A 25,170-nucleotide genomic window follows, 5' to 3' on the forward strand; every position below is an offset into this window, starting at 1 on the left:
ATAATTATAAGGGGATCCTGTTGATAAGGCAGATTGATATTTCTACTTAGGAATCATTAATATCCTATGCTTCTTTTAATTCCGACTGTTGGACACAGGCCTCTTATCACTAAGAAAATGTATAGGTACTTGAGAATTATTCACCATGCCTGCCTAGAAGCAGGTTGGCAGGTTTCGACTTAAAACTTCAGGTTTTCCAAAACATACATACATAGTCCAAATTCAATGCCTCATGCACACAACACACATAATATTATTAAGAAGCCTTTTTTTTCTTGGATCCCAAACTACTGAACTGATGAACATTATTCCATTGACATAAGCTTTTTTATCCAGATATGGGAAGTGGTTTCAACGAGTCGCGAGTGGATCTGCGGAAAACACCTAGTGTACATCTCTCTAGCATCTGTTGAAAACCAGACCAAAAGATACGACTAAATAGAATAATTGGAATACCAGTAAATATCTGTTTTCCAGGGAACAGGCAGTTGATTCACCGTGCTCCCCTTTTTGATCAGATAGGCGTGTAAAAATAGATTCGTATACTGTATGAATCAGGTTCGCCAGAATAGATTATATTGTGTATAATGGAACGTATTGTGAAATACCGTAAGATGCGGCAGATGTAGTGTTTTAATAGAAGGCAAGTGATTTTATTGTTTTTTTTTTATGACAATTGGCCTTAGTTTTGTTAAAGATTTTTACAGTTACAATTACTTCATAAAAAAGCCACAAAAATTAATGTTATTTGAATAATATTCAAAGTTTTTATGCAAGCATTATTTAAATAATGTTTATTGGCAAGCAGGTGTTTTATCAAACACCTAAAATTAGCATCACCTGCCATGTACATTTTTATAGGCAGATGTGTTTTGGTACCAAAGCTCCCAACCATAGACGCATATTATCGTAAAAAAATCACACATTTTTTTTTAAAGATTATTACCAATTTCTCCCAAAATCCTAGTCAAGAAATAGTCACATGTCACATAGACCATCCGCTGCATCTATTTGGCGAGGTGACAATCAATGTGACTCAACTATTTGCCATCACAGTCAAGGTCGCTTCTATGTCTGTATGTATGAATGGTTCCATTTGTACTGATATACGGCCATTTCTCTATAAGCACATTGACGTTTCAGTTCATATGTGTTATTGTTTCGGCCATGAATGGTAATATAGAGGCATGTAATAAAATTTATTAGCTTTGTAGTTAAATAGTTCTTGTAACTTTGTGACCGATGATAAATTAGTGATTATTTTTTGTGTTGATCTTTCAATACAAGAACTGGACCTTTTATCACCTATTCCAAATTTTGTTAACTGGTAAAAATAGGCTTGATTTATTCCAAAATCAAAAAGTAAGTGAACCCAAATTACAATTCTTGTATTCTTACATTGACCGACATACAAGACGACGTCACTAAGATAGAAATAAAACGCATCATTTTATCTGCCGATGACCAAACAACAGATCACTCAGTCTCGTACCAAACCTCATACATTTCGTCCGTGAAGTAACATCTATAATTATAATTATTATCAACCACTTAGCAGTAATATTCGCGTGTCGCAAGCAAATATAAATAAGAACGGATGATTTTTCTCAGAAGTTGATTTTGTGTTATGATGACGTAGTAATTCAACGTTCATATTGGCAGGTGAATGAGATTGTGGATCTAAAATAATAATGATATTTGTGGCGAGAGAAATGATGTGTCAATGTGTGAAATGAGTCAATGTTGTTGTTGATTTTACATGATAATAGTTCTGAGAAAAGTAAAGAAGATTTTTAGCTGTTTGTTTTTTCTGTCTGATTAGAAGAGGACTACTGTTTTTGGATTGGAATCACCATAGGATCCTTCTGCTGTGACTAGAGAGGATAAGAATGGTAATTTAACGACTCCACCTATCCTTTTGGGGGTAAAATTATTTATAATGTGTGTAGCAGTGTACTAGGGCAGCCGTTCCCAAATGGGGTTCCGCGGAACCCTGCGGTTCCGTGACAGGCCCTCAGGTGTTCCGCGGAAAATTCAAGATTTCCATATGGTAAATCGTTTCACTGTTGACAATATTAAATTATTATTCATTTTCAATTAAATTGTTTTAAATATTGCATTCCAAAATTCCATTTAGGCACCATGTAGCCTGTAGGTGGGTACTGTACTCGGGAGTGTAACTCTCGTACTTTCGTGACAAGTGGCGGGGAAGGCCTCGGCAGCAGATAATTTAATTCCGTTTTTTACAAATTGTAGATTAACTTAATACCTCCAGATCTTCGGCAATCGGCAAAAGTAAGTAGCGAGTCGGCCAAAAATCACCGCATTTTTTGGGCTTATTTCATCGCTAGGATTATACGTTTTCCTACATTTGACAGGACGTGAATTGACACGGCATACAGTATTGCCAGTGGCTATTTTTACCATGAATCAAAGTGTGACATTTCCAATTTTTGCACCTCCGCGAATCCGAAAATTTCGCGCTCGCTTCGCTCGCGACTCCATGTTACGTGTGATGCTTTTATATTCGTTTAATTGCTCAAGTATCCAACACCGAAAAAATTTCACGCTCTTCCGTCGAGGTTTCCTTTGATGTTTATTTTTTATTCCTCTGGTTTAGAAAAAGCAATAGCGCTTTCTACTCTAGCTGCTTCTTATTCATTTGCATAATTTGCTTTTTTGTGTGGATATTGTACTTTTTGAGACCTTATTAATTTACAGTGGTTTTGTTTATTTTGTGTATGTAGGTACTTAAACTAAAAAAAAAATCGCGCTCGCTTCGCTCGCGATACAGGCTACCACTGAATTTCTTTCAATGCTAGCGGGTGCTAAGAACTTCTTCTTATAGTTAAAAAAAATCGCGCTCGCTCGCCTCGCACCTGTACAAACCCAATCTATTTCTTTTTGCGTTTACTTTGTCAGTCTTCAAACTGAAAACTATTCACATAATACACAAAGTCAAGGGCAGCTAAATTGTTTTCTGGCCCGTGTGGCAGATAGCCATGCTACGTCTGAGTATAATGAATATGTCTCTAACCATATAACCATTTGGTGCGCTACCACACGCCACGAGCCGTACCTAAGTGTATTTACGTCTTTAGTTTACTTCTTACTTAAGCTAAGGTTCCGCCGAAAAATGGTGAAACGAAAAGGGTTCCGAAGCCAAAAGAATTCGGGAACCGCTGTACTAGGGGGTCGGAATCATGTAGCTGTATGTACTGAACGACCGTGCTGCGCGAAGAACACTTACTACTGTAAAGTGGATGGAGGGCTGGTGTGTTACTGATCGTCTATATTGCGCTTTCAAACTGTGTTTGGTGTGAAGGTGGAACTATTGTATAATTAGTAGTGAGCTACTGATTGTCCATATTGCGCAAATACCATTTATAACTGGAAAGTGGGGGAAAGGGCAGGGGGAAGGCGTGCCTTTAGCTGGACAGTATTTATGTGGTGTAAGCCCCGAGGTGGGAATCATTTATGCTTTAGTATGTGTACTCACCATCCATACTACGCGACGACAGCTTGCGGTTGGACAGTGTCCTGGCGAAGTGCGGCGGCGGGCGGGCCGGCGGCGCGGCGCGGGACTCGTAGTGCGTGCGGCCGGAGTAGCGGAAGCGGGACCCGAGGCGCGGGAACAGGCTGCTCTTCGTCGCCGGCTCCGGGGACATCAGTCTGGAGGCAAACATAAAGTTATACACTAGGAAAAAGCACACGCTTAGGTGATACCCCCAATCCGTCTATAAAAACCACGTGTTCTTTAAAGAAAGTCAGCAAAAAGAGTTATCGCGAATGTAGTACATGGAAGACTACATAAGGAACATGATGAATTTTAGTCAGCCGGAGTCTATGATCCACGCGTGGAGCGGAACGGTACGTAACAGCATCGCCACATGCCTGACAAACTCCACATGTATCCTGTGCCCATCCACGTGCGTCTAAGAACATTACGTAAACCGTTTTCCCTTACATAACTCATTTCAACGTCTGTTGACTGGAAGCCAACCCCAACATGGTTGAGAAAAGACTCAGAGGATGGTGAACTTATTTGAACGCCGAACTCAGGAATTGCAATATAAAAATGAAACACCAATGTGAACTGACCTAACTAAGCAAACGAGTAAACAATATATACAACACGATATCATCACAAATCCTATAGTAACCTTCCATTATGATTCCCTTTCCTAAAAAATCTATTCACACTTTTGATGTCCTCACCTGAAGAAAGTATGGTGTTCTACACAAGTCTTCCACAGCTTCTTGGCAGCGCGATGGTTGGCGAGCTTGAAGCCGACAGTAGACTCGAACTGCTCGAACTCGCCTGGCCGCAGCTTCACGTAGAAGTTGTGACGTTTGTAGCTGATCTTCAGGATTTTGGGCCACGCGAAACGGTTGATACGGAGTCTGGCGGAAGATAATACAGAATTTAATTATTGTTTATGAGATGTTAGAACGTAACTCAACAAAGACCGAATTAATGGCCATTTCACCAGTTACTGATAAGCCTATCAGAAACTTATCTGACAGATAACTATAACTTTTGGTTTTACAGGTTTTACAGAATAGGAATACTCTAGCAAAAATTACAAGCAGCCTTGATCTGATACATAGACTTTATGCACATTTTGTACAATGGCAGACTTAATGCCTTAAGCGTTTTGTCCCAGTCTACTTTTGGGTGGTGGAGGAAATTTTAGTAAGAGTAACAATATGTATACTCACTTCTCCCGATGAACCAGTAGACCAGAAGAGCATACACCGAGCGTGATGTCCACATTCTCCGAGTCCTTAGCGGGGTGCAAGTCTACTCCGTACATGGCCAGCTTCTTCGCGTTCTCCAAGTAGTTCAGTTCGGCCTCCGCTGGGGTTTGACCTCTGTCGAAACAAGGTGAAATTATTAACCGGTAATATTGTTTTTTTAAAGTATGCCTACTTATTGTTGAGCAAAATTAGTCTCTACTCAATTTGGATAAGGTTGTTTTTACGTCGCCGAGTGTGTTTTGCGATTCGGCGTAGGCACCTTTTTTTATGGGAAATCATTAAATGACTCCTCCCGCTGTGGGCTAGCAGTGTGAGGTTGTCAGACTCTTACTGTCTAAAACCCATCATGTTCCTTCGTAGGTCTTTTATGTACCAGGGCCGCGGTAAATCATTCTATCCCGCTGCCCCGGCAGGCCTTGCAGCTGGGCCTCGCTGGGGTGGCGTACTCTTTCTCTTCACACAATCTTCCGTCACGACATAATCTTTGGTATCAGAGCCGCGGTGTTCTTCGATCCCCCTACCCCGGCAGGCCTTGCTGCTGGGCCTCACTGGGGTAGCGTAGACTCATTCTTTTTCTTCTATGCTCCTCCCCCATCCCCGCTATCCGCTGTTACCTAAGGACTTGGACTCACACAATGTTCTGTGACTACAACTGTACCTGTGCGTCTTGTGCAGCTCCAGCACCTTCTCCTCCAGGTCGGGCGTGGCGGCGGCGGCGGGCACGAGGCGCAGCGTGCGGCACAGCTGCGGCGCCTGCGCCGGCTCGTGGTCGCCCAGCTCCGACTGCAGCAGGTAGCTCGCCAGCAGCGCGTGCGTCACCGTCGAGCACGGGAGGCGACCTGAGCCATAACACCCATCTCATCATGATCTCAGCCATAGGACGTCCACTGCTAAACATAGGCCTCCCCCTTAGATCTCCACAGATACCTGTTGGAGGCGACCTGCATCCAGCGTCTTCCGGCGACCTTTATAACCACACCCATAGGTATACATAAAGGATTCAGAAGGACCCCACTACCATTTTACAAATTGGAAACGCGTCAATATCATCATCTCCCGAGCCTTTTCCAAACTATGTTAAAGTTGGCTTCCAGTCTAACCGGATGGCAATGCGTGATAGATAACTATAGGAATGTGGTATGATTTCAAAAATAATCACGTTAGGGGTCTGCAATATTTCTCAATTTTTTCGCACCAAGGCCTTACTCTGCTTTAGTTGTCAGGCGGCCTAAAGGTCCCCGTTTATAAAGCTCGTAATCATCAAATTCGTAATATTATGATAAACCACGTACAGGAGATGATGCTTGACAACTTCCAAGTCTCAATAGTCCCTTATTAAAATGGTATAAACAGCATTGTCAGAGTATAAACAAAACATCGCTCGACAATGTCACTCAAAACCTGGGCAACATGAATGATAGTTATAAGACAACAGAGCTAACATTGATCCAAGGTCCAATCAGTTTTAAAGTAAAAAGAGAAAACCTCTTCAACCCAAGCAGGTCTTACCTTCTAGCAAGTCTTTCCTGACAGCCAACACGAGCTGATACCGCGTGAGTTCCTCCTGCAGCTGCGCCGGCTCCGGCGGGTAGAACTTCACTGAGAACCGCACGTACCACGGCTCGTCTACAAACAGACATTACCAATATAAAGACCTAGCATGATAGCTGATGGAAATACATAACAGATAACATGCCTAGGTTAAAACGGATTATTAACTGACCACGTAGATTGAGGGTATAATTTGGCATTTTAAATATCGAATCAAAAACTAACAGGAACAATATACACCTTCTTCTTAAGAGGTTCTCATTGAACTCCTTAAGTTCCCAGGTACCTAACTGTCTTCAGGGATCTATAGTTTAAGCGTGAAAGCGCAGTAAACGGAAACATTGGCTTTCGAAATATGTAGGGGACATGAACTTACGTTTGAGCATCTTAGAGAGCCGTTTCTCGAGGTCGACCCAGACTCGAGGGTCGCCTCTGTCTTCGTACAGCAGACCAAAGTAGTCCTTCTCCACTAGGTTCAGCTTGTCGCACACTTTCGCCAGGAGCTCTTGCCCTCTGATCTTTCTCTGGAAGGTGGACAATAGGAAAGTAATTAATAAACGAATTACTCACTGCTTGCGCTTACTTAATGCATGTCATTAAAATATTATCATTTCCAAAGAATTTTTATAATGTATGGCGCCAGACTAACATCGTCCGCACACGGCAACATTCGCATTTCACCTCGAAAATTTTTGGAAGGTTTGTTTTGCCAAGTCTTATGATTATGACAAATGTTCACAAGATTTTTTATACAAACTAAAGTCTTTACATAATAATGCTACTGTTTTACATCAACATCAGCTAACAATCAACAATCCACCTCCTTCAATCTACAGCTAACATCCAAATCAATCCTGAACACTTACATCAACTTCCAAGTCCATGGTGGAGCCATCCAGCAGCTCGACCTTGACCCTGGCGATGTTCCCCGTGGGGCGGCGCCTCGGCGACTCCTTGGCTTTCGCCTTGCCATCGTCCTTGGCCTCCTTGGCCACTCCCTCCGGCATCTTGCCGCGCGACCTTCACAACCTGGAAGGAAGACATGGTAATGTTAGATAAGGGAAATTTTATTAGGCTAGAGTTTATGAGCCTGTTTTAGAAAGGGTGTAATAAAACGATATGATATGAATTGAGACTGCAGTAATTTCATCGGATCTCAATATATTTCTTCATATACGTAAATACATGTTCTCGAACCTACTAAATCTTATATCGATGACACTAAATAGCAGAACTGCGGGAGACGAAGTAAACAACAACACAATAATAATAATCAACACAACTCAAAAACAGAAATATTTTAAAATAATTAAATATCGATGAGTCAAGCGGGCAATTAACTGGGAGGTCACTTCATTGGCACTGACGATACCCACACAATTAAAACTAAGATTCGCTTTGTCAATAACATCATCACTTGATACTACGAATTATAAAAGCAACAATCTACGAATCTAGTCCATAACAAGTCGTATCTTCTGAGATATCCCAAGCTTCGTTTGTTAATCCACCTCAAGAACCAAAACATATTCCTCAAGTTTATAGTCAGTGAAGGAACTAAGCTAATAAACAGGCGAATAGCCGCTATTAACTAGAAAACCCATGAAACAGTTAATAGCGTAGCATTAAACTGTATCTGGCGTGTGGTCTACGCCATGAATACTACCATCTCTTATGGTGTCGTAAGTTCCGAGTTTTATACAAAGTACCAAGACGTACTGGGCATCGTAGAAATTACGATCTGGATCAAAATAGAGTAACTTCGTCTACGTTACGATATTATAAGAATTTATGGTATTCGATGACAGTGTTGAGCAAGTCACGCAGAAAAAAATTGCAGACCGACCACTGACCGACGACGACTGGACGTCTTAACTTAAACATCTATGGAGTGTAATTGATTACCTATCGGCATAGGTCATGTAATATTTAAAGCTACTGGAAATATCTTTACTTCGTTTGCAGCAACAAATGTACAGTAAATCACGAGACGTGTACGAGACAATGGCACGGATCGACAGGCGGCGTGGGAACCCATTGTGTACAAGCCCACATAACATGGTGCTTAGAATTGCGAGGACAAGATTCATTTACCCAAGTTACGTAAGTTATGGAGTATTCTACAAAAGAAGCTAGAATCCTATAACCATAATCTTAGGTTGAATAGCTACACATTTAATTTGGACTCTGATTGCCATGACTTCCATGCATGATATCCAAAATTACTCCAGGGTTCTCAGATATTATTAAGCTCTAATGGAGCCGAAACTATAGCCATTAATCGAGTGCCAATCTCCAGCGATAACCAAATTATCTAACCCTGAGCCGGCTAACTTAAATGAATTACTGCTATCCATTTGCTGCTAAATACAGCCTTTGATAGCCCTATCAAACAACTAACGCTGAGAGGGTCTATAAATTATTGAATAGACATATAAGCTTATGTGTCAAATAAAGTTTATATTACTTCATCAATTTCCATGCCATGAGAGATAAGTAAGCGAAGAACATGAGAACTTTAAAAACCAATACAATGCGTAAACTTCTACTCCCCAGTGAATACTGTAATTGCAGACAATATGGAGTGAATATGCCAAAGTTAGTGGGTGTAGTAAACTACAGTCAAAATAAGAGGTATATCTTTATTTGTAGTTACTTCTCGTATCCTCCACACGCATTTTCCAATACAGTGTTTCTGGTCGGGATTATAGCGTGTTATTATACAATTAAAGCGAGTCCGTCCGGCTACAACGATTATCTACTTGAGAAGCAGTTTGATTGCAGTCCTTTATTGCCGAGCCGTCGCGTCGAGAACAATTATTGTCAACTTAAAATCGTGCGCTCCAATTTATTTCTCTGTAAGAACTTGATTGGACTCAAAAAATACTTGGGACAATTTTTGAGAATTGAAAAATTACTCTTCTTTCATGATGTCATCTAGTGAATTTATGTTTAAAAATGTGTTTTCGTTTTTCTTCTCTATGGGGTGAATACGAAACTAATGGACATAAATGATACATTATGTAAATAAATCTTGTACTGAGTAGTATTTTTTTCAAGATATTTTCTCTGAAACCCTGATGCCAGACTTAATGTCTTGTCTAGTTTATTATTCGGATATGGCTCACAACTCGTGTTTTACGGGCCCGTTGTTAGCATAACCGACCGTCTGCGAAGCTAATTCTTACAATTGAATTTGTAGCCGCTGTCTTACAATGGAAATCCAACGGGAAGCCATTTCGAGCTTCATAGAATGACATTTTGAAGACTGATGGCAATGCTGTGACATCTGCCATACAACGGGTTTTAATAAGTAAAAATAATAAGGAAGTATGGAAAGTTTCCTCTCTTTGTAGAAGGCGAACGACTTACTAATAACAGAAGTAGCACATTACTGGCGTGCCATTCTAAGCATGGTGCCGTACATAAAACGCGAGCGTTTGACGTCTAAACATCTTTATTCGCAGAAACTTCGCCGGCTTAACAGCCAGAACCCTGTAATTTGTTTAATGTTCGGATACACGCTTAATAGACATTTTGTCGGAATATGGTATACGCTGGCAGACCGCCAAATGTGACTCAGTAAGACTGGGAACACACTGACTTCTGCAGGAACTCATATCTACTGCCTGGAGTTATCGAAACTTGTCAAATTACTCGGGATATGTCGTCGTTATATTCCGCGAATTCAAAAGGTAATGGATTCGAAAGTTTCAGTACAGTTTGAAACTGTTATTATATTAACCATCTCAAGTTTCCACTGCACTGAGTTACCTTTGAATTTGAGTCGCAACTTGGTTTGGCTGTCTTCGTATCAAACTTTGTGCTCCCAGCCTAAGATCATAATGCGACTTGTAGTCTTCCCGAGTTGTTTGGTTTGGATATCGATAAGTTTATTAGACAGCTTCGATTTATTGAGTAAACAGTGATGAATCGTATTTGCAATAACGTACGTGTTGCATTTATTCGTAGTATTTCAATTTTAGTTAGAAAGTGAATCAGTCACTGATTGTTTTCAAGTGAAAGGTATGATTGAGGAAAATTACTTTTTAATGAAATTCCTCTACCATTAGCAGACAAAAAATAGGCTTGTTCCTTTTTCTGTACAAATGTCTAGCAAACTCTCCGTTGTCGCGAAAAAAAACATTCAATGTACGCAAATAAGTTAGTCTGCCTGTCCGGAACTTCCCGATATAGCCTGCAGGCTGAAAACTGTCAAGTCTGTAAAGTTCGCTAATTAAGTGTTACTCTGCCGTTCCAACTTTCAGTTCCGGATGTATCATGTGATGTGGGAATGTAAAAGCTGTGGTTTCGTATTTATTTTCAAAATACTTTTTGAAAACATTGTGCTTGCAGAAGTTTAGTGGTAATTGTTTGTTTACTTATGTCGATGGGGGTTTTTGCGGTCATTATGTTTTTCAATGTTCAACATAAGCTCGTGCAGGTACAGTAGGTATGACGCTAGTCCAATACTTATGTCTTAAACTTATATTTTCAATGATCCCTTCAGTTTGAATAGAACGGGTGATAAGAAAAACCGTTTAAATTGCAAATACAGTCAATTTGCATGGATAAATGGAGCACTATGTATATTTAATGAGTAGTTTGCATAAGCCAATAAACGATAAACTTCGTCAACCTTGATTACCGAGCCTTGTCATAGAAAACTACTTGGCAAGGAAAAAAGAAAACTCCCTAGCACAAGAGCCCTAATTTTTGACCATGGAAGGACTAAGATTCCTCGTGGATATACGTATATATAAGGATTCTTTAGCGTCCAAGCTACTTACTACTAAAACTAGAGTCATAGAGAACAAAATAGGTACTCCTAAGGATGCACTTGAAATAACCCTCAAATCGAACAATAAACATCCACAAATACTAGCCTCTAACACTGACCTTCATCCCACAATCGCACAATAAACTCATCATTTTAAATAAATCAATGACAGACCCTGACCAACGCCGGTGTGACATCATGGCGATGCTAATTCAGTATAGAACTCTAAATGGCCCTACGGAATGACTCAGGCCGTTGAACATTTACATAATATATTCTGTGTTAAGGTCAATTGCTGTTGAAGAGTTGAAGGCATTGTGACATAAGAGTTTGGTGATAGGAATGTTTATTGGTCAGGTCAAGAAGTAAGAATCAACAAGTGATAAGTACTCGCGTGTGGAGACCATATTCATCTTTAAACTGACCCAAATTAAGCTACTTTTAAAGACACCTCTGACCCAACCATTAGACAGGATCATAACCCAGAATACTAGGACCTTTATAACTTCTAAAACAACAACAAAGATGTTATATGCAGTAACCCAGCAAGAAAAGTCCAGACCGCAAACAAAGTAACCAACTCCCTAATTAATCAGAGCGAACCCCAGCAATCAACGAGGAAAGACTTAAATAGAAAACAAAACCCCTCTAATGAACAATAAAAGCCACAGCTTGCAATCTAGATCTCATTGAAAACTAAACAGCGATCTCGTTTACCCTTCCTAGATAGATCTAGCTAGACCAGACGGCGCTTCACCTAATTAAAGTGACAATAGTGCGGGTAACTGGTTGTCTCGCTCGGGAGACTCTATTACCGCACTGGTAATGTAGTTAGATGAACTTGTAGTTGAACGAGCTGGCTTAAATTGGGTGAAGTTTGCAAAATTCGGGGTAGTTTTAAGTGAATCTGAGATGTAGTCTCCATTGAATATTGTTAAAAATATCCCGAGCAGAACCGTTCAGTTTTTATTATCCCGTAATCTGTAGCTCTTGGAGGCTTAACGCAAGCTTTGATTTCTTATAGAAAACACTCATGAATTGAACACAGCTCTTGCTCAAAAATTATGATCAGAACGGGTTTTTTTTCTCCCAATCTTCACTTAATTCGAACTTGACCGTAATGTACGAGACCACAAGATTATAACTTAAAACTTCCTTTATAGTAATAGTAACATCAACGTACTTACTCAAGTACCAAAACCAGACGCGGAGAGCGACGACCTCACGAGCCACTGCGTAGACCTACTTCGCAAAACGCGCGAATATTCATTGTACTTACTATGACAGGCAAGTTATTGCGTAAAATATTATGAAGCTGCATCGTTATCTTGGTTTTCATGATCCTGGTTTAAATATTTGCGTAAAGGAGTCAACGTGACGATGAATCATATGTTTAACGATTCATAAGTTCGTTTGATATGAACAGGAGATAACAAATATTAATATTACGCCTGTTTTGTCTGAAGTGTACATCATATTTTCTATGAAGGTATTGCAAGGGTATAATTTATACAAAGAGCTTACTCAGAAGCTTATAATTCAATAAAGTATTGAGCACAACTCCATAAAGTAACGGAACTACACACTCAACCAACGTAGGATTTAACACAGCTTAATTTGCCACAGCTACTGACGTAGGCGGTGAAGAGGCACACAGACGGAGGAAAATTAGAGCCGTAAGTGAAGAGGCTAATTTAGACAATAGTGAAATGCGAGCAAATCAAACATTTTCTCATTATCTAAACAACATAAAATGAAACTGTCTTCAGAAATGCTAATAAATAGTAGAAGATTTTGGAAATGGACACCCACAATTAAAATGAAAGGGAGATCAGAGAACATGCCAAAGTCCAGTTCCCTAAAACAATTCTATTTCTACTTCACCTGCAAAATGACATTACGAAAGATAAAATAATACCAGTACTTCATTCACGTATAAATCAGTGTTGTAATCCGTGCCTCAGGGTGGATGTGAGAGGCGCCGGGACGACCGCATGGCGTCATCCACTTAGCTGTTTTATTAGTTAATTTAGTCAGCCGTCGCCTATTCGAGTCTACAACTATATTGACATCGGGAACTTGGGAGGAATGTTAAACATTTTGTTTTTGGACCTTCAGCTAAAAAGGATTCAAGGGACTATTTGATTTAGACTATGGAATGGTTAGGACATTATTTATCTGCCTCAGTAAAGTATAACTTGAGCATAAGCCTGTCAGTCTGGAAATAAATTTATTAATATTGTTGCATGTGTTCCTTTACAGAGAAATATAAACATGTCCAAAAGGAATGATGACTCAGTAGTTTCAACAAACTCTTCATAAATTGAACTTGACTCCACGCGAAGGGCAAAAAGGAGCCCTGCAATTAAGTTTGCTGGTGGATCGATCCCTACAGTTCTGTACATAGCCATAGTTACAGATCGGTGATTATTTATATAAAGGCTATAAATAGATATGTTTATATAACAACTAGCATTGAATCATCACCACGTGCGCTATGGTAACGTACTCGTAACTGTAGATAAAAATATTATTCGATCAACATTTTCTTTGTATGATTCAATTGATTTATTGATGAGTAATAAAATATAATGCTGCGGAAACTGATTTGAAATAATTTAAGGCCCAAAATACTACTATTTCTGTCTAATAATTTTAAATTACTGGTAATGAATGATGATGAGAATGTTTTGTAAGATTTTAGTAGCCCCAAACTTTCTGTATCATCCTTGGAAGTTCTGCTATATCAACTCTTGAAAATCTTTCCACTTGAGATGATTTTCCAGCAGACCCAGCTTACTGGTAGTATAGTCCAAGCCGTAAATTATAACCGACGGTTACGCACGGTTACGACTGGTCGTGATTTACGACAGCTTTGAACGTTTGTTCAGAAGTCAAGAGTTTCAGAAATGTTCAAGAAAGATGTGCTTACAAACAAATCATGGCGGTCCCTAAGGGGTTCTCAGTAATTTATGGCAACGACAAATGTTTGAAATGTTGAAGCTTTAAATCAGGTGGTTAATGACGTATCAGATCGTTAACAGAATGTAATCACAATATCTCACGATTCTACATTGTACTCTGAAGTAATGGTTCATTCATTCAACTTTGTTTCAACATAACAACACGCAGGACTTATTTAGTATCTCTTGCTAAATATAGTTCATGTTTAGCTTCTGAATTCAAATGAGGACAGCAACCATCCTAAAATTTCTGAGCCAAAAGAGGAAATAACCAAGCATAAGAACAAATTGAAAACAACCACAAACGAAGGCATTACAGAAAAACACGGCGGCGCCAGCCTGGCCAAGTTAGAAGCAATATCATTCGCTTTTCATGGCTGCATTTAGCATATCTCACGATCTCAGTTCTATTTCTAGTAAAAGAGCTTATATTTCAGTTCTGGGCTATTTAATATCCGAGCAATAAGCTTAAAAGGGAGACATCAGGAACGGGAAATTTAATAAGACGAATGAAGGGGATTTGTGTAAAAGCAGCCATAAGATCGAAGTTCGCTGGTTAACAAGATGACGAGACGGAGATAACAAGACATTATTGGGCTTAGTAAGTAATTTAAATTTAAAAACTAACAGACAATAAATGCAAGAGGAAAAAACACTTTTCACCAAAGAAAATGCATTAAGAATAATAGACATAGATCCAAAAATAACTGAAGTGTAATCCGCAAGTTCGCACGTTCACGGATCGATGGACATCAGCAGACGGTCTCGCATACATTATTCACGCGTCTGACACTGCTAGGCAGACGTGTTGAGAGCTGTCGACAAATACGAGGGGTTGACGATAGATATGACGACTATCGAGCTGTTTTGTTTATGTTACATGTACTTCAGAATTCATTCCAGTGTTGTTTTCTTATCCAGAATCGATATTGTTAAAGAATTTGTGAAACTATTGAAACAAATCTGGCTGGGGTCACAAACCTGAAGCGGTCACTAATAACGAGGGGACGATTGGCCAACAATAGGACAATCAGGGCCTAATAGTCGAGGGGCGCCAGCCATGACCTAACAATCAGTACCCTCAAAAGAAACTTATTATGGCAATAAGCCAGGACAAAGATAGAAGAAGAAATAATTTATAGATTCTTATTTGTCTTCACAGGGATGAGATTTTTATCTTGGTTCAAGGATAGCTTACTTTTATTACCGATGACAATAACAAAACTTTTATAATTTAACTCCGGACGCCTATCCCTCACGAAGTCCAAAATATATTCAAACCCTGCGCCAGAGAATTCCGTGAACACGTAAAACTCACGATCATTGATTCCTGAGAAACAAAGTTGGAATTTAAAACAGAACTTTATTGGTTCGTTTTGTTTGAGGCACCATAAAAGTTTCGGGAGTTTACCACCATTACCGTGAAGCGATGTGGCTGCACGCAATGTGTACTGATCACGAATAGCGCTAGGAATGTTGCTAAACAGCACTGTACAACCGTAGACTGTTCTTTGAGATAACTGTTTGTTCTTTATTACTTGTGTTGATTGATTTGTTTGAAACCTTATTTAAAACAACGTGTTCCTTAACAATATCGAAACAATTTTCCTGTGTCGGACATTACATATCTGCTAATATTTTAATATCATCAACGCAGCGTACATTATTTAAATTAAATCCAACAGCTATCGACATGTCTTCGAATGTTCATAACGAGTCTCCACTGCATCTGAATGACTACTTAACAGTTGTAAACGATAAAGACACTATTTGTAGGCTTGTTTTGGCAGTAAACTATACACAGGAGTAAATTGAATTTTCATGGAAATTGGAAAGTGACGTGACTTTTAAAGTTTCAAAGGTTAACTACGTTATGGATATTAAACATGATATTTATAAGGCGTAGGTTCTTGTGAACAGTAGCATAGGTTGCCAACACACGTTGCGCCTGTCGGGGGTATGTTTATTGTGTCTCGGTGCCATAATATCCTTGCAAAGCTTTTGGGCTTACTTCCAGAGGCTTCGAAGAAAAGTTAAGGTTTGGGGAACATTGTTTGTTATGTAGTATTTTTCTGTCTTTTCGCAGATCTTGATCTTCTAAAGTAATTTGACACTATTTTCGCGCTGTCCGTGACAGTTCCGAGAATAATGCAAACGGACATATTCCGTGACTAACATGACATAATGCTGTAATACAATTAACGTTTCGTTTAATATCGCGAGTGCGTCGAGTTTGCTGTCGTCCTTGGCCACTCCACCCAAATAATTCACTTAAAATGACATATACGACCTACATTTATTAATTAACCACTGTCAGGGCTGGCACCTACTAATATTGCAAAGAATTTATTATTCTTGCGTCTCAGGCTTTTACTAGAAGACGAGAAAAATATAATTTACCAAACATCTCTTACGGGAGACAATTTGTTCTCGATATGAACGCAAAAAAGTAAGATATGCTCAGTCTCTTCTCATCGATAAATATAATGATTCCAATGTGAATTTCAGCATACATGAAAATCGGCTATTCTCCTGTCATAAATTAGTATAGGAAAATGACTAAAATACAAGCTACAATATAAATACATCAATTTTCGTCGGTAGCAACCATGGTTATGGGCTAACCACGAGGGCGCGGTTCGCAATCGTGACATTCACGTTTGGGATCGCCCGTTTACCCTCTGCGGCACAATTTACCACTATTTGTAGGCACGCCTCAGCTGCCATGTACAATATCAACAATAAAAGAATATTGGCACCACCGGAAGACTTCCGCGAAGTACTGACCTACTTTTGTTTATCTTCTGGGAGATTGGAAAAGTTTAATAAAGTCCGTTGCAAACATTTGAAGCTGTTTAGAAAGCTCATTGCGTAACTCCCGAAATTAAATGTGTATAAGCCTCAAATTTATGTAAAACAAAATGAACTCGTATCAAAGCCTCCCATGTGGCTGTAAACAGGATCAAATGAATACGGGGCGGGTTGACCTTTCCGCGACAGTTCACAACAATATTGAATATTCGCTAGAGTATCATCCACATGCAGGCATTCCAGTAATAGGAACCCTGGCACGAGTATTATCAATTCTGAGAATCACAATTGGAAATCATGATGTTTTAATTATTGCATTCAAGAGAGGTCCTGTTGACACTTCTATGTAGCCATTCATTATAATAATGAATGTTAAATCCACGGCATACAGATTGCCTGCTTATTTATAATTAGACTCTATAGAAGTCTATCTGCAGTCTATAGCGTTTTCGGTGTCACCTGTTTGTCCTTCATTGTAGTCTTCACTCATGAATATTTTATGGCACGAAACGAAAGTAACATCGAACATTTGAGAATTATAAAATACTTCTTATATACGCTTTGAATGTCTCTTTTAAAGTCAGACATGGTCAAGGTCTTAATAAGTTTAATAATAATAGACTGGTGCGTGTTATTTCATGTCTTACATACAATAATGATGTCACTATCACAGTACTCAGGACAATACATGCTTATGATTTTGTTATGAGCGTGAGAAACTTCACAGAACTAACTTCTAACCGTTTAGACTTCGTGTTTGGTGACAATTTACAGACATCTGCTGCACACTAGGTCCGAAAATAAGTATGCTATTAATTAATAACGTAATAACATTGAGCGGGGTAATTATAATTATGAAAATAAATACTGAATAAATTATAGCAATAGATCTACTAACAGTCATGAAAAGGCAAGAATAGGAGACGAAAACCCCACCACATATAGATTGATATGTAAAAACTACCTCATTGTCTTGGTAATAGCTTTTCTTTAGTCATTCCATTAATGGCGTATACTTCCGATTATAGAAAACCACACAGCCGCTATAAATCATACACTGCCAAATCGTCCCCCTATGATAAACGAACCACTTCCCCAAATCCCTCTTTTCATAAAGCTACATACACATGACGGGCTTGTGACAAAGAATTTTCGCGCGCAATCGCTGGGCACACTCTTTTGCATGACAATGTACACTGATTATTACTTAAACAATGCACTCGCGTGTTTATTACGAGTAGAGTATGGAAGGACTAAATGAGTTTTTTAAACACCGGTACTGGAAATATGAATTAATGGAGAATTGTAAATTAGTTTTATCGTTATGGAGTTTTGACCTAGTTCTTGGTGTAGTAAAAACTTATTAGACTTGTTGTTAGTGAAGTATGCGAGGAATTAGAATAAAATAGAGGCTGTTTGGAAATGTGAAGCGAATTGAAGAATGTGAACTGTTATATTTTATGTTCCACTTGCCAGTTGATGGTCAAAAACTTGTACAATTTCAATTTGCAAAGATTTCCGATCAGATCAAAGATTTAAATCTTAGTTCCTCGGTTCTGATGATCCTCACAGCATAGGTTTAATTACTTGTTTTCAATGGATACAAAATAGCGTTCACATAACATAATACAAGCCCAGGTAAAACTAAGTAGGGTTGAAGGTCTATTGACAGCGGAGGCTCAAAAACTTGACCCAATTCCTTTCACTCAGGCTATATAAACAGAATTTGTACCTCGCTAACGAAGTTGAAAATAAGAACAAAAGCTATTCAGCCACGCTCGAGAAAAAATACAGGTTTTGTATAAAAGGACCAATAAAAGGGAAAGTTAAATATCATATCAAAGAAAATGTCAAACCACTCTCTTGGTTATTTTACGTAATAACCTAATTACACGCTCACACAAACAAACGACACTTGAATTACAATGAAGATCCTCATTTACTATGTAATATGTAAGCCAGATAAAAGGTCCAAACTTCGTTAAGATTCGGACAAAGCGCACTAAACCGAGGGGCGGGATATCTACCCAAAACTATGTTAGTTTGCCAAATTGAAGCTTATTGTGAAAAGACTTGTGGCACGCCTTTCAAATGAATATTTATAAAATTCTGTGATTATTTCCTCGGGTATAAAACAGTAGCGAGTTATCTCGAATTCAATGGCTATCTGCCGGTATATCTAATTACGATTCAATCACGTAATTGCAATCACACTGCCATTTTAATTCAGCTATTCCATGAACAAACGAGAATCAAACTATGTAGTACCATGTAGCTATTATCAAGGTACTCGCCAGGGCCTGCACAGTTATTCATGATGTCATGGGGTCAACGACCGTTCGCACAGCAATTACGTTGCAGGAACGGGTTGTGTGGTAGAAAAACGATGAAACCATGAGCTATGGTGTTATTAAGTGCCAGAAAGTGGCTATTACGCGCGAAGTGTTTTGGTACTTGTGCACCTGAGCTGGTTTTGAATTGAGCGGGGGCGGGTGGGGGCGGAGGATGGAGGATGTAGTCCCGTCTGGCTGCTAGTTAGTGCAACTATTGTGATACTAATGTGGTGTTTCACTAGTAGGATCGAAGAATTATTTTAGTCGAATAAGTGGATAAAGGGATTTGGATTTGGCAAATCCCTTTATCCACAGAAATAATTGGAAGGATAAACCAAACAGGCTCTACTTATACTATTACACATCCCTGTCCCTAACTTCGACAAAAGTAACAAATCACCATACAAATAACACTGCAAATAAAACAGCCCATGAATTCCCAAAAAGCTCAAGACAGCAGAAAATTGTACACAGCATCGCAATAAATATATCTTTACAATTAAGGCCATAAAGAAAGAGCGCCATAGAATTGAGCATCAAAGTTGCAACTCCCAGACACCGGGTTATATACGAGCTTGTCCCAAAACTTACTGAACCGGTTCCCGGCTTAAGGTTAGACACACATCTAACTGGAGATACGCGAACATTTGTTGAAGACCGGTATACTTTGAATGGTGCTAAATGTTACATCAACCAAACGGATGTAAAATTAATTTTAGTGCTTTCGATCATCGAAATGATAGGTGTCTTCGGTAAGACCAGTGGGAATTCCTTCGGAATCTTTTTAGGGTACCTATTGGCGTATTTATTGCTGACAAAACTTTTGATGATATTGATATTACGAAATCTGAGCGGAACAAACATTTTTATGCATCTTGTATTCCGTCGAGTCCTATACTACACAATTTTCGAAATAAAAGGGGAGCAAAAGGAAGAAGATTAGTGGTCAGACAAAGAGCCAGACAGGGTTAACACACAAACGACTTCTTTGTTTAGATATGAAAGCAGTGCTGACCCTTTTAATCTTTAGGGGGATGCACGTTACACATATTATGTGACAACAACAACATAAGGTAGGAAGGGTCAAGAAGGTCAAAGATTTTATAATTTGGAGATTTAATGCATTACTGCACAGTACGCCATGATTAAGCACGAAAGCAACGTTAACATTGCGATGTATAACAATATGAAAATATAATACATATTTTTACAAATTCCCGCAGACACTAAATCATCACCGAAAATTCCGACATCAACATACAAAATGTCCCACGTAGAATCACGTACATTCGTCAATGGCGTATAATACACGGTGATTGGTGCTCAAGCGCCAGGTTTCCCCACATTACCACACAATGGCTCACAATGGGACCCTTCCACGTCGCGCGATCATTGTTCATCTGTCAAATGCGTAGCTTTCATCGATGTTGCTGGCACTGTGGCTTTTTGTTTTAGGCTGAGATTCGTTTGGTATTGGCAGTATCTCTTTAATCATGACTTTGATTCAGTAATTCACTTTTGTGTGGTCTCCAGACTTTTATACATCCCTTTTCATACACAGTCAAAATTGACGAATGTAAATATCGACTGCAAGCAAGCAATACCTCCTATCTGACATTTTTGACCTTTAGATTTACCTTTAGATTTTGACCTTTAGATTGACCTTTAGATTCAAAATAAAAACAAAAAACTTTATTAATCAATACTATGCTTAGTAAAAGAAAACTTGGATTTTCAGTATCTCATTATACCTTCCTCGGAATAAGGATTTTATTAAGTTTTATTGTTCCCCTTTAAAATCCACCCGGAGTCAGATAGGAGGTATTGCTTGCTTGCAGTCGATATAGCAATAATTGCTATGCATTTTAATTACAAAACCTTATTTTCTGCATAAAGTATATTAAATAACATCCTTGAAATAATCAATGCAGGAGTTACAGCATTGTATTGTTATCGCTCCACCCGTACCCATTCACACACACAAACAAATCATTCTGTAAATGTTCATAAGTCACGCACACGACTACATAAACGTACTCTACGTCCAATCGATCAAACACGGAGAAGTCTTGTAGTCGTGTGCTCAATGTTTGGAGAAACAAATTAGTTGTGTTGGCACAAGTGTTAAAACTAGGTGGATTTGTACAAATAACTCCGGTAAAAAGTCCATGGTGTTCATTGTAACATTTGTTATCTAAAAAAGGCGAATACTCTAAGTAGTAAAATTGCGTTGCACAGCTACTACAGAATTGCGTATTTGTCTCACAATGGTCGTGCTTCACGGTTGAGTACCCAGACCTACATCGTTTCTGATAACTGATTCAAACTGGAACATTTCTTCAGCTTTGTTTACTTGACAATAGCATTTCGTTTTACATAATCGAGTTGAAAACCCTACAGTAAACTTTCGGAACATACTTCACAAAAATAATGGTGCCGTCTGAAAGCCAAACGTAGTAACACACAACTATGAGGATATAACGACAAGATTCTTGCTCCACATACTGTGGCATACCCTCTAAACGATGACAAACGCGAAGCCAAATCTCGGTCAATGGACACCTTACTATGTGAACTCGCACCAAAAGATTTTAACAAAAATAAAAAATAATTAAATATCTTAAACAGGAAGGAAGAGGCTTTTGGCTTTAAAAGCCCTCTGTAATTAGTAAATCATCCACCTAAGGAAAAAATACATTGTATTCACTGAGGCAGCAGAGCGTAACAGTTTTGTGTAGGGCAACGAATTTGTACGCCACAAATATGGTAAATGTTGGTTCAAAACGGCTGCCTTTGTTTACCACTACTACTTTTAATGTAGGCTATCAATCTTGATACAAGGATCCGTATCCGATTTTATTATAACGAAAATAAGCTACTATAATTCGAATTTTAGATCTCCTTACTCGCAGATTTATCAAGTAACCAAGAGAAGATAAGATATTTGAAGCCATCTCAAAATCATTATCATCCGCATGAATTACAGTTAAATCCTATAGCGTTGGGAACAATTAGCAGAACTCTAGTCGTAACAGTAAATTAAGCCCATACTAAAACAAACCCCGCGTTTTAATTCCGTGTCCAATAAAGTGGATTAACTTTTCGCATAACAGGATTACTGCTGCCCCAGTTTCTAGCCGAGCTGTAGTTTTCTTTCTTTCTTTCTTTCTTTTTTGAGGAAAAATTCTCCTCGAGACGCCTAGAACTCGCTTCAGATTAAAACTAGATGCGATTGCTTTCTTAAAGAAACATTTTGCATTTCTTGAAAGTTCCCATGTTAAAATGAAGTCAGATTTTACTACGGTAGATGTTTCGAAAAGTCATCGAGGTAAAACCACGCTCAAAACACGCGAACTACAACAACAAAGTAATAACGCACAAAATAGGCAAAAAGCAATTTTCAACCGCACCATAGTAGGGGCGATGGCGGTACGCCAACTCTTTGTGAATCAATTACGAAAGTTCAGTGGCACTTTATCATATACCTGTTGTACTCAAACATATTTTACATATCACGTTGTAGAAGAGATAACTCAACTGTCTTTGGCTTGCACTCAAATCGGTCCGCTACATTGAATAGATAGAGTATTTTGCGAATGTGGAATTACTTATGAGTTATGCAAAAGATGATGAAGTAGTTGACAATAATTTAATAGCGTTCTCGGGAATATAGCAACAAGATTCATCACCATGCTTCCAAAATATATCAATCACGGTAGCTATATCTCCAAAGACTCCTCTGGTATAAACATACACCATGACACACCTGAACATACATACACTATGCCCATGTACAATTGCTTTCAAACTTATTCAACTTTCACCGAAACATGTAATTGCGTACAATTTACACGCATTTACCAAATATTGAGACGAGATTTTACAAATCTTGATAACTCTTAATATAATACCTCAAGAAAAAAATCTTAGAATAAGTAAAGAGTTTCATAAGATATCCATGATACAGGATAACAAATGGTAGCCACAATCTCGACAAACTTTTCCAATCTCCTGGACACATTCAAAGTTGAACGCCACGGCTCGCTTTTGTCACCGTCGACAAAGAATCTGCTCACGGTGGATGATCGTCCTATCCCCTTGTGGCATATAATAGAAGCTGTTCAACTTACCCGTTAGCCAGACGGGTTTCAAAGACTTGCACTTTTTCAATACCAGCTGATTTCACATTAGAACTTGAAAACTGCACTTCAATAACAATAACATTGTTACCCTTCAAATTAAAGCACAGTCTTGTATTCCAAACTTTGAATCCACTAAACAATTAAGTCTCACAAACGGGAGCGAATTTCGCAGCGTGTCACTGAGACAGCGTTCCAAACACAAATGTTTGCATCAATCATGAATATAGAACATACTTCAGCACTAAAATCTGAATATTAATATTTTACAGCATTTGAGTTACAAATCATATAATTTGAGTCATAAACACGTAATTTATCTATATCGTTAACACACAAAGACAGTTTTCCCACGCAAGTCAGTCTAGCTTCACCTCAGTGCATGCTAAGTTTGAGTACCTGCCTAGTCAACGCAATATCGATCGTGCGTGCGTCCGGGATTCGGCGGCGTGATGCAGGTTACGTCCGGTCGACAGCCTCCGGGTCACGAGCCCCGGAACCGCCGTCGAAGCACTAATTGAAACTGATACTGATTCACTTTTTCACGATAATTCGTTCCGTTAGGTTTCGACGTTAATTTGGCAGCGAATGGTTCGAACTTTCGGACCATCATTGTGGGTTCATTTGTTAGTCGGATCGAGTTAAGGGTTGTATAATTGTATTTCCACGCTTGGCAAGTCAATTACGAATCCAATCAAGGGCTGTGTAGATTTACCAACAGCATTATTTATTACTTATCAGGATTACGAATACATTTACGTAGTATCATCATGATACCGAGGGATTTGATTCGGGCATACTAAAACCACAAAGGAAGACTGAACAACTGACGCCTATTCGCAACATTTTGTAACCGTTCAAAATTATATTTTATGATATCCTGTCAATAACTAAATGTGAGGGTGGAGTGCCGACGGCACTGAGGGAATTGCAAATAAAAATTCCGAGGCACGGCGCCACAAGGGGTGGTTTTGGTCGCCATTACCAAAACAGGGAGGTGCAATGTAAACACCAGAGAGTGCTAGCATTCGATCGGTGCACAAATATGTGGCAAACCGCGAATCTAGCCTTCCTAAAGTTATAACAACCAGTAATAAACTAAGAAAGGAAAACATATCAACACTTAGACAAGAAAACGCGAAACTCAATAGTTTTGGAAAAGTTATATTGGAGCTTAAGGCTTACAAGAGAACTGCAACCATATTTCATAACACAATATCCGCTTTCACAAAATTATGGCTGCATTGAAAATTTTATGTAAGCAGCAAGAAATGTGAATGGAAACAAGATCAAAAGACTGTTATTTCCACCCACAGTCGTCCTCATTATATCCACTATTTCAGGCGACATTCCGCACATTACCGGAACACCTAAATTTCTTGAAGAGCAGAATTACCTCTCACGTTTCCTGTTTCCCTGGTAAATTTATTACGGTACAGGATGATTTTAGTTTACCCGAGGGACTGGTTGCGTATTTCGTTGGCAAAATATGCGTTGTACCTCGAAATTGTTTGGGCAGCTTGATATTATCAAATTAGTTGTTTATTTTGTGGGATTCCCTTTTAGGAAGATGAAGCAAAAATGTTCATTTTGGCTGGTAAGTATATAAAGGTTATACGGGTAGGAACAATTTTATTTTAAAAATGTCACACTAAGCTAAGAACTAACGTGAGAAAAGTAATGTTGCAATCAGCTAGCAGTCGCTACATATGTATTTGCTTTCTTAATAAAATAAACTTACAGAGCAAATCAAACCTTTTCACAACATCACCCCAAATGAACGTCTTCTTCTTCCTCCTGCCCTGTTCCTATCGTCTATCATCTCAAACGGC

General features: G+C 38.9%; 1 protein-coding gene across 3 annotated transcripts in view; it reads right to left on the reverse strand.

Annotated features, from left to right (window-relative positions):
- LOC124641496 (protein 4.1 homolog) overlaps positions 1 to 25,170 on the reverse strand; it is a 77,556-nt gene that overhangs the window by 21,609 nt on the left and 30,777 nt on the right. For all 3 annotated transcript variants that reach the window (XM_047179576.1, XM_047179575.1, XM_047179574.1), the window contains exons 2-8: positions 7,179 to 7,341; positions 6,689 to 6,836; positions 6,271 to 6,387; positions 5,420 to 5,600; positions 4,723 to 4,875; positions 4,219 to 4,404; positions 3,500 to 3,672 (exon numbers count right to left, since the gene is read on the reverse strand). In XM_047179576.1, the coding sequence (XP_047035532.1) occupies positions 3,500 to 3,672; positions 4,219 to 4,404; positions 4,723 to 4,875; positions 5,420 to 5,600; positions 6,271 to 6,387; positions 6,689 to 6,836; positions 7,179 to 7,319 (1,099 nt within the window). In that variant the 5' untranslated portion in view covers positions 7,320 to 7,341. The remainder of the gene's footprint in view (positions 1 to 3,499; positions 3,673 to 4,218; positions 4,405 to 4,722; positions 4,876 to 5,419; positions 5,601 to 6,270; positions 6,388 to 6,688; positions 6,837 to 7,178; positions 7,342 to 25,170) is intronic.

This window comes from Helicoverpa zea, chromosome 22, assembly GCF_022581195.2.
Source record: "Helicoverpa zea isolate HzStark_Cry1AcR chromosome 22, ilHelZeax1.1, whole genome shotgun sequence".
NCBI classification, from domain to species: domain Eukaryota; kingdom Metazoa; phylum Arthropoda; class Insecta; order Lepidoptera; family Noctuidae; genus Helicoverpa; species Helicoverpa zea.